The 19405-nt window shown below is 44.2% G+C and overlaps 1 protein-coding gene across 1 annotated transcript; it reads right to left on the bottom strand.

The window, feature by feature from the left end:
- Nucleotides 1-363: 363 nt before the first annotated feature.
- Nucleotides 364-6484, bottom strand: LOC103651130 (autophagy-related protein 18f). Its single transcript, XM_008676728.4, has 8 exons — nucleotides 5665-6484; nucleotides 3861-4322; nucleotides 3371-3787; nucleotides 2530-2760; nucleotides 1628-2452; nucleotides 1355-1521; nucleotides 816-1147; nucleotides 364-676 (listed from the first exon to the last, which is right to left on the bottom strand). The coding sequence occupies exons 1-7, from the start codon at nucleotides 5842-5844 to the stop codon at nucleotides 832-834; spliced, it is 2598 nt and encodes an 865-aa protein (XP_008674950.1). The 5' UTR covers nucleotides 5845-6484; the 3' UTR covers nucleotides 364-676; nucleotides 816-831.
- Between the last annotated feature and the right edge of the window lie 12921 nt (nucleotides 6485-19405).

Genomic DNA, 19405 nt, shown 5'->3' with positions numbered 1-19405 from the left:
TACATGGTGCAAGCTTTAGACATACTTTAGACATACCACAGTGTTGAGATTGTCATGTTGCACCAGTAGATATATCTCATCATAGTGGTAGATATTAAACCCATGTTGTTAGGTACAATGTAGTTGGTAAATGGTAAAAAATCTAAAAATATAGACAAATGAAAATTTTATGGTAAAAAATCTAAAAATGTAGACAAATGAAAATTTAAACCATAGTTATTAGTTCAAAACCTACATTTACACTCACCTAGGTATCAGAACAAATATATTTGTGATTTATACTCTAATAAATTGGAACCGTAGCAATATGGAACCTGACTAGTTTGAGAGGCACGAAGTACAAAAGAAAAGACGCGTCTGAAATGGTGGAAGATGTCTCGTACCTCAGTTGGACACATTATGATTTAAATATTCACAAATTACGTGCTATTATTGCATGTTATTTACAACTTGTAAGATATCGAACTAACATCACCAAAGCTTCCACACCCATAGGGCCAGAATTAAACCTCCCTTCCTATCTTTTCTCTCGGTAAAATTTTCATGAATGCCTATGAATAGAACTATAGATAGAAGAGAGGTAAAGAACTCAGGATGGAGAAATGAAAGAATTCAGCTACACACGCACAATGAAGACTTCAGCGATTAAAGAGGCTCCTCCATCACCATCGACCATCTGCAAGCATGTTGAAAGCCTTAAATGTTGAGATTGAAAGCTAGTGGGGTTTGCTTTTATAAGATACATAGATATAGACATTTGAATGGTAGGATATTAATTATCAAACACATTATCTCATGTAAGCTAAATTACTTACCTTGACATAGTCAACATCACAAGTCTGGGAGTTGCTCTCCACCTCCACCATCCTCCTCGCTATTTACAAATCCGAGCTGGGCCTCTGACTTGAGGCTCCCAGTATTATTTACAAGCTCGGCATGAAATTTAACACTTGGGTTGTTAATTACAGCAGAACTGTTATCATCTACTACATATTTACTGAAAGCACCGTCATCAGAGCTTTTGGGCCCTTCAGACATGCAGTCCAAAGAACTACAGCTGCTTCTGCGAGAGAGTCTACCATCTTCTGAAATCCCAGATTTCTGTCGCTGCAGCAGCCCGCACCTGCTGTTATCAGGAGCGTTCAACCTGGAGGGTAAAAATATAAAAGTCACCACAGGAGAAATCTAATCAGACAAAACAATAGCAGCAATTTCCAAAATCAGGATGAAGGCCTGAATTATCCAGCAATAATTACCCAGCCTTTATCAACCACATAGATGAAATACCTTATGTAGCAGTATTGGCATTAATCAGCCACTAACAAAAGTGCTCAAGTGTACAATTTGAATATACCTTGTCTGTTGAAACCTTGATGTATGGAGGGAGTCGAAGACTGGTATGAGATTCTTTGACCTTGATTCTATGTTGTGGGTCTGGACTTTTTCTACTTCAACTTCCCCTGAAATTACATCAGCATTGTCTGCTTCTAAAGTTTCACCCTCCATAACTTGAAAGTGTATCTGGCATCAGTCAATAAGCAGGCATTGCACTTTATGAGTCCCAGCATGTCAATCAAACATAAAATATAAATGCAGCATTGAAACAGAAAATGGTGCAAGAAAATACCCTGGATTTAGACCAGAGTGGAGTTTGCACAACATGAGTCTGCAACTCACTCTGAGAAATATAGAGATTACGGTTTTCATCAGCACTGAGCTTTTGCCTTTCAACAGAACAGTCAAATGGGTAGATACTAGTCCCTTTCCACATAGCTTTCAGCAAAAGTTTATTATTTTCTCCATTCTCAAAATCACTATATGCAAAACTCTCAGCACTGTCTCTTCTATTTCTTTTATAACAAACATCCCACTTCTGAAGAGCTTCAATAACAAATTTTGTATCAGTTTCTCTCTCTGGCCCATAAGAAATGGGGCTTGTCCGGAAATCCAATCCAGAATCCTGTTCAGCTGAGAGATGGAGAGCATACTGTATGATGCTTCCTGATGGAGAAAATACTAGTAAATAATACTTCATGCGCAAACTGCCATCTGAATCGATGTCACCAGCCATGCGGTTGTGAAAAGTTGAAGCAATCGCACCAGAAATTGGAGTGGAAGCACCAGTTGCAAATGCAGCAGCACCATGGACAGCACCCTTAAACACGTTACTCCCATTTCTTATCCTACTAACAACAGACAATGTGACAGGGGGTCCAGATACGAAGAGAGTCTTCTGACTCAGACTCAAAGAGGTTGCTGAATTTTGGGACCAATGAGCAGTATGATTAACTGATGAATCCACTGTGTAATCATTTTCTACAGGGTTGTTATCACTGTAACGGAATCTTGTTGATCCACAATATGGAGAGATTGAAAACAAATGGCTAGTTCCTCTTGAAGAGCTAATCATTATCCAGTCACTATCATCACTAAAGCTGATGTCTTTTATGATCTGCACAAGGGAAGTGATACTTTTACAGGTCAACCAACTTCACAGATAATGAGCAATAAATAGGTATGCCAACTTACCGCATTGGTTATGCCTCTTTGCAGTTTGTACAGATGAACATAGGTTCCAATTTGACCAGCTTCTGATGTCCCATGTGGAGGTATAATGCGGAAAACATTCATGTTTTGACCATGAACAGATGCTGTCACCAGCAAAGTTCCACTTGGATCAAAGCAAAGTGCAGAAATGGGACTAGTGTGTGCCCTGAACTGAACTATCAATAATTTAGAGACAATATCTCGAACTATGACCTGCCATTGCAATATCAAAATCATGTGAGATAAGTAAAGAAAAAAAATAAAAAATACAGCATGATCATATTAATTGAACTTGTAATGGCAAAAAACCATTTGTATACACTGAACACTTAATCACGGAGATAAGAAAATTTCCATCCATCCGCATCCATTAGGCTACTCTACTTTTGAATTCCATTCCATCCAGATGAAGAACTAATTACCCACCTTACCTGCTATACTATCTCGTCTAGTTTCGATGGATAATATTGTTCACACTTCTGCCACGGATGTAAAATGAAAGCAAACAACTGAACAAAATGGCAGGCATGTAAAATGAAGTACACAATCTGCCACGGATATATTTCTGTAAAGCGTGTATACAAATGCAGGAGACAGAAGATCAGCCGTGGCCAATTCCTGAGGAAGAATAGCAAGATCATCAAATTGTTAGCAAACTGGCCAGGTGAATTCCGTGGTCCCTGACAGCCTTAGGGTTGGTTAGTTCTTACTAATACTAGTATACAGAGATGACATGGTAATGCTAGCAACAATGTTAATCAAGTTTATTGCCAACTCCAGGATAACAGAATTAACGATGAAAATATGTACAAGAGGTCTGTACCGTTCCAGCATATTCACTGTCAATGAGGTGGCCATTTGTTACACCATTTGCTTTGTAAACAGAACTTCTTTGCTTTATGGTACCATTACCATTTGGAATGAAATCTGCATAGTACTTGGACAGCTTATTATATCCAACCTCACCAAGTGTTGCAATGCCAGCTGCCAGTTGCTTGCTTGATTCTTTTGCATAATATGCCACCACACTACCATTTGAACCAGGAGGTGGAACAGAGGGAGATAGACTAAGAAGCTGTGGGCTAACACGTCCAGTATCTGGAACCGGAACTGGATTCCCAGAATATGCAATCCATCTAGGACCCAATCCAAGTGGGCCATAGCCTGAAACTTGTGCAACCGTAGGACTGGTAAGAACAGTATATTCTCTCTCCATGGTCGCGGCATCAAAACAATGTATCTGCAAAAGGTATTTTCCCCATCAGGATCACTCATGATCCAAGAACTGCTCTGGAACAGTGAAAATTGCATACCTGAGTAGCCTGTGAAATAGCTACGACTCTCGGACTGCACCTTATGGAATAAACAGCTGATCTGAACCTCAATGTATGCACATATTCATGGGTTCTCAGTGAATAAAATAGTAAGACAGTAGGAAGGTTTTCACCGCCTATACTATGGAAAGCACCATTGGTTCCATCAAAAACAGGAACATTAGTATCATGGTTCTTTCCACTTCCTGTGTGAGTTCCTTCACAGGCAAGAGCTAGCAATGGTCGTGTGTCTGCAAATCTGTCTCCAGATTCTGTTGTGAAAATTGGATCCTTCAGCACTTGAATAAACGAAACAGCACCATCGTGTCTGGATTCTAGCTGTCTTACATCATCAGCATGTTCCACATCCCACACTTGGAAACCAGATTTATAAGCCAGCAACAAAACTTGCCGTAGCAAGCCACCCCCACATTCAAGTTTATCAAAGCCAGCCCACTGTACCTGCAGATCATGACAGGTAAGAAGGGTTTTAGTTCATTGTTTGTATGGATTAAATACTCAAAAAATTAAAAAACCAAACCTTAGATCATTTTATTGATTTGATGTATATACAGCTTTCATTACAGTATACAACAAACATATAGACACTGCAATTTGTTTTATACACACTATGCAAAAAGCCAAAGATGGTGGTCAATTTCAACATAACTCAAAAGTCAAAACATGCATAAAGAATGATGTGTACAAACAAACAAAGAGTTGCAAAAGATTACATACAATTTTACATGGTTGAGAGACTGGAGGATTAAAATGTGGAGCATACTTTTATTTTACTATATGTATTTTTCAATATGGAACTATAATGTGAAGTCACAGTTTATAACCAACTTTTTGCTCAGCATTGGAGTCTATCTTACATACAGTTCAGACCATGGTGAAATTGAAGTTCGATTTTCATGACAAAGTGGGAATCCATAACTCAGTAAACCAGAGCATAACTTCAGTCCTCAACTTGATATTATAACAATTTAATACAATAACAAACCATTAGAGGGGAACAAAAGGATGTAGCATATATAGTGTCATAGTGTCTTGTCTTGACCAACCATCACTTTCCAATCCCAAGATTAAAAGCAGGACCCAAAGTTAACTTGACTAATTGTGAAAGCTGCATGGTTCCATATCTGCAGCTTGGCTTGTACGATTATACCCGAATCATCTCAGCGTATTTGCAAACTTCTTAGTTCTGAACAAGCACCACTAACTACTAAAATAATACAGTAGCCCGTCTGATCAGCAGTCTCTCAGTATGACACTTCCTATAGCAATATCTTTGAAAAATATGTTGTCGTAAATGGGAATAGCTATATACTAGTATGATAGTATTTTCCATAATGAACCTAGTAACAATGTGAATTGTGTTATCAGTCTATGTTAATTTTTAGAAAAAATTGATAGTCAAAGGTAAAATAGTTTGAATTAGGAGTAGGACAAACCTAAATGGACTTGATAAGACGAAGCACTAAAAGAGCATCTAGTTCAAATAACAGAGATGGTATACTGATTGTCAGTATAAGTGCATGAAAAAACTGACAATAACCCTAAATCCTAGTAGGTATGACTTGGGGCAGAAACAGAAACGGAAGTGCCTTCCAGTTCCAGCCATCAACACACTTTTTTGCTCATTTTAACTAACGCACACGTGAACCAACTAAAAGCTTCCCCAGTGCCCTATAATTAGCAGGGTATCAATATAAACTACTAGTAAATCTTATATTTGCACACACAAAAAAGTAGGGGAGCGACATACTAGTATCGATTAAACAAGCAAAGGTTAACGAACCTGGTCACGACTTGCATCCTCCTCGTGGCTGGCCATCGAGTTGACCAGCGATGCCCCGGCCGAGCGCAGCGTGGAGGCGGCCGTGGACGCCCCCGACGACACGATCCTCATGCAGTTGGAGAGCGACCGCGCCGAGAAGAAGCCCCCGCCGGCGCGAGGAGCCGGCGCGCCGTCCCGCATGAAGCCGGTCCGAGAATCACACCCGTGCACGCTACCGCCTCCCCAGATGCAATCCACACGAAGCAAGCCCAGACTTGGCTTCCAAGCTAGATAGTTGAGGAAGCCGAGGCCGAGACGAAACCACCAATCCGGCAATCAGACCGAACCAAGGCGTTCCGAATCGATCGCTGATGCCCCCGGGCTGTTTCTGTGGGGACTCGTGGGACTCTCGCAGAGAAACAGCCCACTGACCGTATCCTCAGGTGCTCGCCATGGGCGCGGGAGGAGGGCGGCGCTCGAGGTGGGGGAAATCGGCACGCGCGGGGCGAGAGGCCTAGTAGATCGTCCGGCGGGCGGGGGCGGGGAGGACTGGTGGTGGGGAGCGGCCGAACCGGTGGTGGTTGCACGGGGACGAGCAATTCGATCGGAGAAAGCGAGGGTTTGCCTGCGGTTCCGTGTGTTTTTTTCCTCCTCTTTTCGCTGGACGAGACGACGGGATTAAGAGAAATAGAATACTAGCTGCTAAGCAGTGTTCAGTTCGGGTTTGTTTGTGGGTAGGAGAGAAGAGAGAATACGGCGCGGAAGCAGGGCGAGACGGGTGAAGTGGGGTGGGGCGGCCGCTGCCCGTTGGCTTGCCTGGGGAGATAAACCAAACGGCTGGGGGATAAACCAAGCGTCATCTAGCCGTCTACGAGATAAATGTGTACAGCTTGCCGTGTAGGGAAGTACAAGTACTCGCGTCGTTGGCTGCCGCCTACTTTTTAATTTCTGAACGTTGGGGCCTGGGGGTCAGAGCTGAGCAGATCTGGCGTTCTCGACCGGACTTTCATGGCATACCCGTACGATGATTACGTACATAATGTCCCGTTCGGAACACACGGAGTGGAGCACGAACCACGAATGCAGAAAATGTCGTAGCACGAACAGGAATCTTGGTTCCCAAGGCAAATTTGGCTCCTAATAAAGCCCGGATATTGCAAATGCAAGCTGCCAGGTAGTTTGAGTACCCATCCCAACACCCCGCAACTAGGAGTGTAGAATATGTCGATTGCACATGCGAGGATACGACCATAACGTGAAAGCATGCTTTGTGGAACACGCAAGGGCCCGTGTTTAGCATGGGAATCACTTGAGATCCAGCTGAATAAACCGGGCTCTGCTAAGCAACAGAGCGTGCCTGTGGATACTAGTCGCAGCCAAAACAAAAATGCTGCAACGAGCGTGCCGTGATTTTTTTTTCCTTCGCTCAAGAGATCAGGGGAGAGAACAGAGAAGGCATGTACCTGCACCCTTTGGATCCATTGCATTTCTTTTTGCCTTTTTCACTAAGGCCTTGTTCGGCACTTCTGGAAAATTTTTCAGATTGGTTTTTCACCCCACATGGATTGGGTGAATCCAAGCCTTTCACCCAATCCCTTGTGGGATTTAATCCCAAAACTCAATTAACCAATGTTTGTTCGTTTGGTCCATATGGATTATATTCCAAAACCCAAACAACTATGTTTGTTCGTTTATTCCATGTGGATTAAACCCCAAACTTAAATACCAACAAAAGCCAATAAAACCAACAAAATTAAAGCATAGAACAAGTCATTTCTCAAGAAATTTATGTGTCATACGATTCTCGATACATATATTAATTTGTTCAAAAAAATTAAGCATGTAATGTCTCTGTGTGAGCTATATTTTGTTCAAAAATTTAAGCATGCCATACAAGTCTTGCAACAACCTGCCTTCAGGTTCTATTACATGATGAGCCCAAACATGAAGAAATGCAACATATATATAGCTCATACTGGTGTGCAAGGCTCTGCCTCCATATGACCAATATTCCCTGTCTGTAAAGTTTAAATAAGGAATAAAGCAGAAATCAACAGATAAAAATTTGAAATTTATGTAGAAAGCAAACCAAAATAATTCAAATGGTGCTAACTGTTATCAAATTAAAAGTGCAGAATAATGTGCTACCATATTAAATGAACTACAATTAGAAAAAAGCTAGCTACTGGACAAAAGCGAAGCTTTAGATAAGAGATACCAGTTTTCAGGTGCCTACACTATTTGACATTGTTGTACCTATTTGTCTGCACTATTAGATATAGAGATACCAATTTTAAGTTTTCGGGTACAAGTTTTCAACTAGCTTGTTTGCAGATTCTCAGGAAGCTGTTTTGGTTTAGTTACATGTCAACGATCCGCAAAGCAAGTCGAGCTACTGTCACTGCATCAGTGCTCTGCAAGTATAATATAAGTGTTCACTTGTAGATTTCACATTACAGTCTTCAACCTAACAAAGTCTAAAATTAGGCTACAAATCACAAAGGTACAACTTATGGCACAATCTTCACAGGAAGCGTGATGTTGAAGTTCATGTTCTAAAAATAATTTACTCTTTTGTATTACCTTTTAGCTATTAGCTAGAACAAGGAAAAATGACACCACCTGCGATAGTGGATCATGTATCTAACAATCATAGTCAAGCATTTTTAAAAGAGAAGTTGACGAGAAGTTGACAGTTTAACTATGGATCTATGTATTAATAGAAGAGTGGAAAACATAATAAAAAACATTTAAACACAAAACAAAAACAATATCTGCCAACGAAGACAGGTAGCCATACATGCCGTCTCTTCAATTAATCACATCAGGAGATTGATGTAGCAGCAGAACAGTGAAGTAGAGCCACTAAATATAAACAAGTTTATCTCTGGTTAGATGGTAGCTATTGGATCTGTGATCATGTTTATATTCAGTACAATCGTCAGTACTCAGGAGCAACTATCGGTCTTCAGTGTTCACGGGGCATCCAAAATATGGTCTACTTAAAATATGAGAAGAAACAACCATGCGGCTCGCTCGGTGGCCAGCGGCCCAGAGACTCAACTCTTCATTGCTCACGCTCGGCAGTCAGCATGGCACTCGCCGCCATCTCCGGTGACCGGTGCCCCGCGACCCCCGACCCCCTCCCTCAACCACGGCACCGCCCATCTACCATGAACACCGGGACCAAGAAATGACTCGAAACCCTAGCTAACAAAAGAGAGAGGTACCTACTAGAGAGAAGGTTGCCAACACAGTAGAAGTTGCTGGCGACGCGGAGAGCCGTCACGACGACGGCATGCCGCTCATCGGCCGGTTGCGCCGCCGCCGTCGCTCGTCACGCGTATACGTGTTATCGCTCGCTCTGGATTCGTTTCCATACCCTTCGAGTCCTGGCTCTGTTCCATGACCTCCTCTGTCAAAAAAAATCCAAGCCCATGGGTTAAAAATCCTAGTGGGCTTAACCGAACCGAAAAACAAATAGGATCACAGAAATTTACTGGGCTTGGATTTCAGCCTGGATTGGCCCCCAATCCAGACCCAATCCGGACTGGTTGGGTACAACCGAACGAGGCCTAAAAAGGTTTGTTTTATGAGTAGGTCTGTGTAGTGAACATATCTATATACTAACTAGACTGCCCCCGCTCCCTACCCGCACGTGCAACTGCCTCCGTACCGTACGCCTAGCTGTCTTCCGCACGCCGCAACCGCCGCGAAACCCCTGCTCCCTGTCCGCAACGGCCTCCCGCACTGCACGTCCAGCCGTCCTCCGCACACCATGGGGAGGAGGCGATCGGGGCCCGGGCGCCGGCAAGGAGATCCACGCGCATCGTACGTTTAGGCTGCAACCACGACGTGTGCTTTAGGGCGCGTTTGGTTGGATGTACAAGGAGGGATGAAATGGGGCGGCCACAATTTCTATAGTGTTTGGATGAGAGTCAAGCGGGAGCGAGGTGAACACCGGAGTGATTTTTGGGGCGGCGTGATCCCAAAAAATCGAGAGGACGGTGTCATCCTCCGACCTATCCTACTTTGACCTCAAACCAAACACACCATTAAAGAGTAGATAATCCACGTGCTCGACATTATCCACAAGCAAATATCGGATAAGTGCAGGGAAGAAACTACGATATGTCCCCCCAGTTTCGTCGTCTTCATCAATGTAACACCCCAAAATATCATTTTGGGTAATTTAGAAAAAAAAATATTCTGAAGTAAAAATAGTTATGTTTTAAAACAAGTGGTTAAATAAAAAGGTCCAATATGAATGATTGTCGTAGTAAACTATGTAGAATTAGTTAAACAATCTATTAATAAAAGATTATGTATTAGAAAATCATTTCTATCAAAATAGATGAATATGAACTTTTGAATATACTTTTAATTTGACTTCAAACAATGTGTGTATATGTTGCATATTGGAGACATTCTCGAATAAATAAAGTATTTAATATAAAAATACAATTGCATTTCATGCTGAATTTTTGTATGTGCATTTGAACTCAAATCCTAAATTTGAATCTTGTGTGAAATTATAAATTTCAAATAGAATTCAAAAGAAATAAAATAGAAAACTTAAAAGAAAAGAAAAAAAGAGCAGACCTGCGCTTGGGCCGTTTTCCTCACTGTTGGCCCATTAACCCTTAACCCCGTACGGCCCAAACATCCTCCTTCCGTCGCACGCTGACGGCTAGGTCCCATTGGACAGCTCCTGGCTCTCACCCGTGCGCACGCGAACGTCTTCGTGGTCGCCACCATGTGGGTCCCAGCCGGCAGATCCATCCCCATTCCCTCTCCTACCTCTTCTCCGCTTCCTGCGCGGGCGGATGGAGGAGTGGCTCCGCGGAGCTCGGGTCGTTCGTCATGCGAATCTCGCTCCTCGCTGACCGCTTCTCCCCCTGGAATCGAGCTCGACTCTGGGATAAAACCGAAGGCCGCCCCTTCCCCAGCAACATCCACCACGGCTGCGCGGGCGCCATCCATCCCATGGCGGAGGCTCCCTGCCCGGACTGCTCGACCAGACCTTCCTAATCCCCATGGCAAGCTCCTCTGCAGCGCCCCTGCTTTCCCATGGCCCTCGCCAGCCGTCGAAGCTCCACCCTGCTCGCGTCCGTAACAAACCGAACGCAACGGCCGGCGTCGTCAGCTTCTTCCTCAACTGAATCCCGCGCATGGCGGGCGGTCTCCTTCCCCTTCTTCTGGAGCTGTTGGTCGACTCCGATTCCGTTGGTTCAGGACGTTAAATACGTGCTCGCCCGCGAACCCTAGATCCTAAAACCGCATGAACCCAGTCGTCATCCCCCGTGACCGAGAAAACCAATACGTGTGGTCCGTCCGCCGTCGGAGCCGTGTCTCCACCTTCACTGTCGTTTGGAGGCCGGTGTGGGGTCGTAGGTGTTCGGCACTCCGTGTGGAGTGCGTGTGCGAAGAATCAAGACCGGAGGTTGAGACCGGCGTCCAGAATTCCTCGCCGTGACTAATCTCCGCCGTGGCTCCGCCATCTCCCCACGACCAGCGTTCTGCGCGTCAAATCCTCCCGGTATGATGGCTCGATCAACTTCGCAGTGATTCCCTTATCTCGTAGAAGTGAGCGGATTGGAGAATAGGGCATTCGTTAGCCGGTTTTGGGTCTCTCCGGTGAGCTTCGCCGCGGCCTGGTGGGCGGCGCCGCTGTGCGCATCTGCCCAATTGGGGCGATAACCATGCGCCCTCGGATCATTGGCGCACGGCCGAGATTAGAACCCCGCGTATCCTTTCGCATTGAATCAATCGCGTCCGTCGATCTGGAAGTGGACGGTACTGGTTAGGGCGAGGAGGTCGCTGGGCGTTGCGCCGTTGATCAAACCACGGACGTCTCGGATCGGGTCAGGCGTACCTGTTCGGCTAATGGCATCGTGACCGTTGGATCGGTTCCAGACGTCTAGGATTAGATCTGGGGGTAAGCAAATGTGAACCGTGGATGCTAGATCTGGCGGTCGAAAATAGTTATACGTTATTTGCTGCGTAGACATAATCTGGGCCGATGGGCAGAGATCGGACGGTCTGGATTCCCGGATACCCCTTCGTGTGGCAAACTTCATAAAGAGACCCTCTGTTTTCACATAATAAACTCGCCGTCCATGTTCACTGTGTTCTGAGTCTCGGGAAAACTTACGCGCTAGCCCCTGATTTTTCTGGAATTCGAGGCCCAGTCCAGAAGGGATTAAAAATAGAGAAATAATTATAGAAATTAGTTTTTAGAAAAAAACAATTCTAGAAACTTGAGAAATTCATATATAATTCATTTTAGCTCCAAATTGAGTCATTCCTGTTGCAATAATTTTGTATTAATATTGTCTACCAACTAGTAACACTGTTTAGCCATGAGACTTGAATTAAAACTATTCATTTGGATTAATCTATTCTAAGCACTAAATAATTTCCGAAATTCATAACTTGGTAACCGCAACTCCGAATTTAGTGGTTCTTGTTTCTACGATCTAGTAACGTCGCGTAGATCATTATTATGCAGTATATTCTTATGTTTGGTGTGATGTTAATTTTGTCTATATCATGTTTGTCTGTATTGCTACGACTAGCAACGAGGTTACGTGTCATCTGAAAAGAAAGTTGGTACCTGGAATCTCAAGTCCCAGGCAAGTTGTGCCCTTGACCACTTTTTACCCAATAATGTTCTTTAATATCATTTATTCATGCATAGGCTAGTTTTGATGGGACCCAATAGGTTACCATAGATTGTTTATCTTCTTACCTTGTTTACCCCTGAATCACTTGGGTAGTTTGCTATTGCTTTACATGGATTTGGGATAATTATTTATCATATCTATGTTCCAGTTATTTTGTTATTCTATTTATGTTCATGTCAAGATCATTAATGTTAATTGGAACATAGACCTTAACTTGAGAAACACGTGCCACCACAAGGGTTTATGGACGCCCTTAGCTGATTAATTAGGAAAGCTAGTGGAGGACTACCTTACCCGAAAGGGGCAAGGGCAGTAGGGGAGTGGTCAGTGTAGGGAGGTCCTTGGTTGATTTTGCTGCGATGGTGGTCAGGCAAGAACCCTGCATTGGAGCTTCCTATAAACTGTAGCGGGTTTTCTGAAGCTAGTGGAACTTTGTAAAGGCCTCGTAGTGTTACCCTGCCTCGCCTCCTCGGTAGAGGTGTATGGGAAGTCGCGATCCCTTGGCAGATGGGTAACATGACTTGTGGGTAAAGGGTACCACCTCTGCAGAGTGTAAAACTGGTATACTAGCCGAGCTCACGGTCATGAGCAGCTCAGGACTCTCTGATGATTAACTTATGGAACTAAATTCAATTTGTCATATGCATTGCATCGCAGGTGATGTTGTTACTTTTGTTCTACTACTTAATTGGGTTGGTATTTACTTATACTTAGTAATTGCTAATAAAATTTTGACCAACTTTAAAAGCAATGCTCAGCTCTAACCATCCTCTTTGGTAAGCCTTACACTTCACGTGAGCTCCCACCTTTGGCGAGTTCATGCACATTATTCCCCACAACTTGTTGAGCGATGAACGTATGTGAGCTCACTCTTGCTGTCTCACACCCCCCCACAGGTCAAGAATAGGTACCGCAGGATGAGGCGCAAGGAGGATGCTGCGATGAGTTCATGAGAGATCTAGGCCGTCGTCTCCCAGTCAACTTTGGGTTGCTGGACCGTTGTCTCCTTATATGTAATTATTTATTTTGTATAGAACTCCTATTATATAGTAAAGTTGTGACATTCGATCCTGTGCCATGATTCATCATATGTGTGAGACTTGGTCCCAGCACACCTGGTGATTATGTTCGCGCCCGGTCTTGGATCCCTAAAATCCGGGTGTGACAGAAGTGGTATCAGAGGAATGTTGACTGTAGGACGAAACCTAGATAGAACTAGACAACCCTTATTTACTTACCTCTGCTACTCTGATTCTTTCTAAACTTCTCTTAATCTTTTCTCATCTATTTCCGCTTTACTCTGATTATTCTTACCTTTTCATTTTTAAAGACAAATGTGGATTCCACACTTTAAAATCCTGCGCCTAAAGTGACCTTTAGGAATAGGAGACCTACTCATAGGAACAAAAACAAAACTATTTTTATAGGTATCTATGTGCTGCAATGTTTGTTCTTATGATATTTGTTTGATTTGGATCTTTGATTAAGTGTGATGGGTTGTGGAGTAATGTCCACAATTACATCTGCATATACATAAAGGAAAAAAATGCTATAAAAGTAACTAGACGAACTAGATTATCCCTCATTAAAGTATCTAACCTAACAATATCCATCTCATCCTAAAAGATTCTATACTACCCTCATAGATCCATCTTATCTTAAAAGATACTCTATTACCTTAGTAGATTCATCTTATCTTGAAAAAAACAATTATGTCATCCTAATAGATCTAACTGACCTCAAAAACTTCTACCTTATCCTTATGTATTTATCTTGTTCTAATAGGCATACATATCCCACTCTACAGTAACAACCATGATCTAGCCTAAAATAAATAGACCTTATCTAGTTATACCGCTGATCTAGATCCCATATAATCTAACATGATCTAATCCAAATTGAGATACTTAAATAAGTTAGATAATGTTGGCGATATAAATTAGGCCCTAATTCTACAAACATATCTTACCCTAAATTAATACCTTGGACTAACTCGACCGTAAACAATAACCTAACCTACAACATAGGTTGCCCAACCCATTTATCCCAAAAGCAAAGTAAACCGTGTTGGGCCTACCCATCCCAAGCACTGATCTTAACCATATGTCCTTAACACGGATGACAACTCTAGGGTTGAGGGCCAAAGAAGACCAACCACGTCCAGGGAGGATAAGCATCAACTCAAGTCTTCAAAGATCAAGTTGGACCGCCAAAGGAATCAAGATTCGCTATGCATGATGGAGTCCTTGCTTACCCTACTATGTCCTACCCAAGCCTATCCATGCTTTAAAGACATTTTTTTCTTACACATTTTGTGACTATACATATATACCCATGCTTTCATAACCACTTTATAAATAACATGAAACTTATTATTAATTAGAAGTTAAAGGTTAAACTATAAATAAAGCTTTTTACATCCCTGTCCTTACAAATCTCGGGGACGAGATTTCTGTTAAGGGGGTAGGATTTGTAACACCCCAAATATCATTTTGGGTAATTTAGAAAAAAAATATTCTGAAGTAAAAATAGTTATGTTTTGAAACAAGTGGTTAAATAAAAAGGTCCAATATGAATGACTGCCGTAGTAAACTATGTAGAATTAGTTAAACAATCTATTAATAAAAGATTATGTATTAGAAAATCATTTCTATCAAAATAGATGAATATGAACTTTTGAATATACTTTTAATTTGACTTCAAACAATGTGTGTATATGTTGCATATTGGAGACATTCTCGAATAAATAAAGTATTTAATATAAAAATACAATTGCATTTCATGCTGAATTTTTGTATGTGCATTTGAACTCAAATCCTAAATTTGAATCTTGTGTGAAATTATAAATTTCAAATAGAATTCAAAAGAAATAAAATAGAAAACTTAAAAGAAAAGAAAAAAAGAGCAGACCTGCGCTTGGGCCGTTTTCCTCACTGTTGGCCCATTAACCCTTAACCCCGTACGGCCCAAACATCCTCCTTCCGTCGCACGCTGACGGCTAGGTCCCACTGGACATCTCCTGGCTCTCACCCGTGCGCACGCGAACGTCTTCGTGGTCGCCACCATGTGGGTCCCAGCCGGCAGATCCATCCCCATTCCCTCTCCTACCTCTTCTCCGCTTCCTGCGCGGGCGGATGGAGGAGTGGCTCCGCAGAGCTTGGGCCGTTCGTCATGCGAATCTCGCTCCTCGCTGACCGCTTCTCCCCCTAGAATCGAGCTCGACTCTGGGATAAAACCGAAGGCCGCCCCTTCCCCAGCAACATCCACCACGGCTGCGAGGGCGCCATCCATCCCATGGCGGAGGCTCCCTACCCGGACTGCTCGACCAGACCTTCCTAATCCCCATGGCAAGCTCCTCTGCAGCGCCCCTGCTTTCCCATGGCCCTCGCCAGCCGTCGAAGCTCCACCCTGTTCGCGTCCGTAACAAACCGAGCGCAACGGCCGGCGTCGTCAGCTTCTTCCTCAACTGAATCCCGCGCATGGCGGGCGGTCTCCTTCCCCTTCTTCTGGAGCTGCTGGTCGACTCCGATTCCATCGGTTCAGGACGTTAAATACGTGCTCGCCCGCGAACCCTAGATCCTAAAACCGCATGAACCCAGCCGTCATCCCCCGTGACCGAGAAAACCAATACGTGTGGTCCGTCCGCCGTCGGAGCCGTGTCTCCACCTTCACTGTCGTTTGGAGGCCGGTGTGGGGTCGTAGGTGTTCGGCACTCCGTGTGGAGTGCGTGTGCGAAGAATCAAGACCGGAGGTTGAGACCGGCGTCCGGAATTCCTCGCCGCGACTAATCTCCGCCGTGGCTCCGCCATCTCCCCACGACCAGCGTTCTGCGCGTCAAATCCTCCTGGTATGATGGCTCGATCAACTTCGCAGTGATTCCCTTATCTCGTAGAAGTGAGCGGATTGGAGAATAGGGCATTCGTTAGCCGGTTTCGGGTCTCTCTGGTGAGCTTCGCCGCGGCCTGGTGGGCGGCGCCGTCGTGCGCATCTGCCCAGTTGGGGCGATAACCATGCGCCCTCGGATCATTGGCGCACGGCCGAGATTAGAACCCCGCGTATCCTTTCGCATTGAATCAATCGCGTCCGTCGATCTGGAAGTGGACAGTACTGGTTAGGGCGGGGAGGTCGCTGGGCGCTGCGCCGTTGATCAAACCACGGACGTCTCGGATCGGGTTAGGCGTACCTGTTCGGCTAATGGCATCGTGACCGTTGGATCGGTTCCAGACGTCTAGGATTAGATCTGGGGTAAGCGAATGTGAACCGTGGATGCTAGATCTGGCGGTCGAAAATAGTTATACGTTATTTGCTGCGTAGACATAATCTGGGCCGATGGGCAGAGATCGGACGGTCTGGATTCCCGGATACCCCTTCGTGTGGCAAACTTCATAAAGAGACCCTCTGTTTTCACATAATAAACCCGCCGTCCACGTTCACTGTGTTCTGAGTCTCGGGAAAACTTACGCGCTAGCCCCTGATTTTTCTGGAATTCGAGGCCCAGTCCAGAAGGGATTAAAAATAGAGAAATAATTATAGAAATTAGTTTTTAGTAAAAAAAACAATTCTAGAAACTTGAGAAATTGATATATAATTCATTTTAGCTCCAAATTGAGTCATTCCTGTTGCAATAATTATGTATTAATATTGTCTACCAACTAGTAACACTGTTTAGCCATGAAACTTGAATTAAAATTATTCATTTGGATTAATCTATTCTAAGCACTAAATAATTTCCGAAATTCATAACTTGGTAACCGCAACTCCGAATTTAGTGGTTCTTGTTTCTACGATCTCGTAACGTCGCGTAGATCATTATTAAGCAGTATATTCTTATGTTTGGTGTGATGTTAATTTTGTCTATATCATGTTTGTCTGTATTGCTATGACTAGCAGCGAGGTTACATGTCATCTGAAAAGAAAGTTGGTACCTGGAATCTCAAGTCCCAGGCAAGTTGTGCCCTTGACCACTTTTTACCCAATAATGTTCTTTAATATCATTTATTCATGCAAAGGCTAATTTTGATGGGACCCAATAGGTTACCCTAGATTGTTTATCTCGTTACCTTGTTTACCCCTGAATCACTTGGGTAGTTTGCTATTGCTTTACATGGATTTGGGATAATTATTTATCATATCTATGTTTCAGTTATTTTGTTATTCTATTTATGTTCATGTCAAGATCATTAATGTTAATTGGAACATAGAGCTTAACTTGAGAAACATGTGCCACCACAAGGGTTTATGGACGCCCTTGGCTGATTAATTAGGAAAGCTAGTGGAGGACTACCTTACCCGAAAGGGGCAAGGGCGGTAGGGGAGTGGTCAGTGTAGGGAGGTCCTTGGTTGATTTTGCTGCGATGGCGGTCAGGCAAGAACCCTGCATTGGAGCTTCCTATAAACTGTAGCGGGTTTTCTGAAGCTAGTGGAACTTTGTAAAGGCCTCATAGTGTTACCCTGCCTCGCCTCCTCGGTAGAGGTGTATGGGAAGTCGCGATCCCTTGGCAGATGGGTAACATGACTTGTGGATAAAGGGTACCACCTCTGCAGAGTGTAAAACTGGTATACTAGCCAAGCTCACGGTCATGAGCAGCTCAGGACTCTCTGATGATTAACTTATTCAACTAAATTCAATTTGTCATATGCATTGCATCGCAGGTGATGTTGTTACTTTTGTTCTACTACTTAATTGGGTTGGTATTTACTTATACTTAGTAATTGCTAATAAAATTTTGACCAACTTTAAAAGCAATGCTCAGCTCTAACCATCCTCTTTGGTAAGCCTTACACTTCACATGAGCTCCCACCTTTGGCGAGTTCATGCACATTATTCCCCACAACTTGTTGAGCGATGAACGTATGTGAGCTCACTCTTGCTGTCTCACACCCCCCACAGGTCAAGAACAGGTACCGCAGGATGAGGCGCAAGGAGGATGCTGCGATGAGTTCATGAGAGATCTAGGTCGTCGTCTCCTAGTCAACTTTGGGTTGCTGGACCGTTGTCTCCTTATATGTAATTATTTATTTTGTATAGAACTCCTATTATATAGTAAAGTTGTGACATTCGATCCTGTGTCATGATTCATCATATGTGTGAGACTTAGTCCCAGCACACCTGGTGATTATGTTCGCGCCCGGTCTTGGACCCCTAAAATCCGGGTGTGACAATCAATTTTCTTCCGCGCGGATCAACGGAGATCGAAATGATTGTGCTGCGCTAGAATTCAGAAATTTACACTGCGCGAGAACAAGGATTTCTGAAACCTGACTACAAAAGCCAAACGTAAAACCATTGTTAAACTAAGACACTCTGATAGATAGAACTTGCTAAGCACATTACACACCGCCTGAGACACTTGGGGCACACACTTAGTTTGTACAATACCTAACCGAATTTGGGGCGTCAACGGCCGCGCGCGGGTGCTGCGGCGGCGGGGCTCCCTCGCGTGGCGCCTCTGTGGCCTCCGCCGTATGCATCGACGAAGGTTGCCTGGACGGGGGCGGGGTTTTCCTCTCTCACACACTCTCTCTCCACCTCGCTCTTGTCTGCCTTGGCTCGCACGTGCTTGTGGGACGGGTTCGTCGAGAAGGAGAGGAAGAGAGAGGAGCGGTTTCTCTCTCCTATTCTCAGCCCGTCAGCCGCCGCGGCGGACGTATCGGCCGCTATCAAATCTGGTTTTTGGCGGGGACGTACGAGTCCGCGACCCACCGAAGCCGGCGTGGTACCTCTCAACAACAGGCGAAAATCCACCATTCCGATTTAGGTTCGTTTTAAGTGCTGCTACCTGCTTCTCCAGAGGAAGAGAGAGAGGAGCAGTTTCTCTCTCCTATTCTCAGCCCGTCAGCCGCCGCGGCGGACGTACACGGTTTAAGCAGGGTTGGTTCGTTTTTACTGCTTACGGCGGGGGAGTAGACAATCAACGGCTTGCTCGAGATTGCCCGGGGACGCGGCGAACGGATTGCGGCATGGTTTGCTTGGGGGCGGCTGCGGGGTTCCACGGGTCATGCAGGGCGTGCGGGGGTGGTTCGCAGCGTTGCGATGGTCGTGGTGCGATTCACGGAGGGATTTGCCGGCTTGAGGA

This window comes from Zea mays, chromosome 3 (genome assembly GCF_902167145.1).
Source record: "Zea mays cultivar B73 chromosome 3, Zm-B73-REFERENCE-NAM-5.0, whole genome shotgun sequence".
NCBI lineage: Eukaryota > Viridiplantae > Streptophyta > Magnoliopsida > Poales > Poaceae > Zea > Zea mays.
This window is presented reverse-complemented; position numbering and strand designations above follow the sequence as displayed.

Excerpts from the sequence above, each read along its gene's own strand:
- LOC103651130 (XM_008676728.4), bottom strand. The coding sequence starts at position 5,844 with ATGCGGGACGGCGCGCCGGCTCCTCGCGCCGGCGGGGGCTTCTTCTCG. Across the intron at positions 2,453-2,529 it reads AAAGAGGCATAACCAATGCG|ATCATAAAAGACATCAGCTT; the intron begins GTAAGTTGGCAT and ends TCCCTTGTGCAG. Across the intron at positions 1,148-1,354 it reads TCAAGGTTTCAACAGACAAG|GTTGAACGCTCCTGATAACA; the intron begins GTATATTCAAAT and ends TTTACCCTCCAG.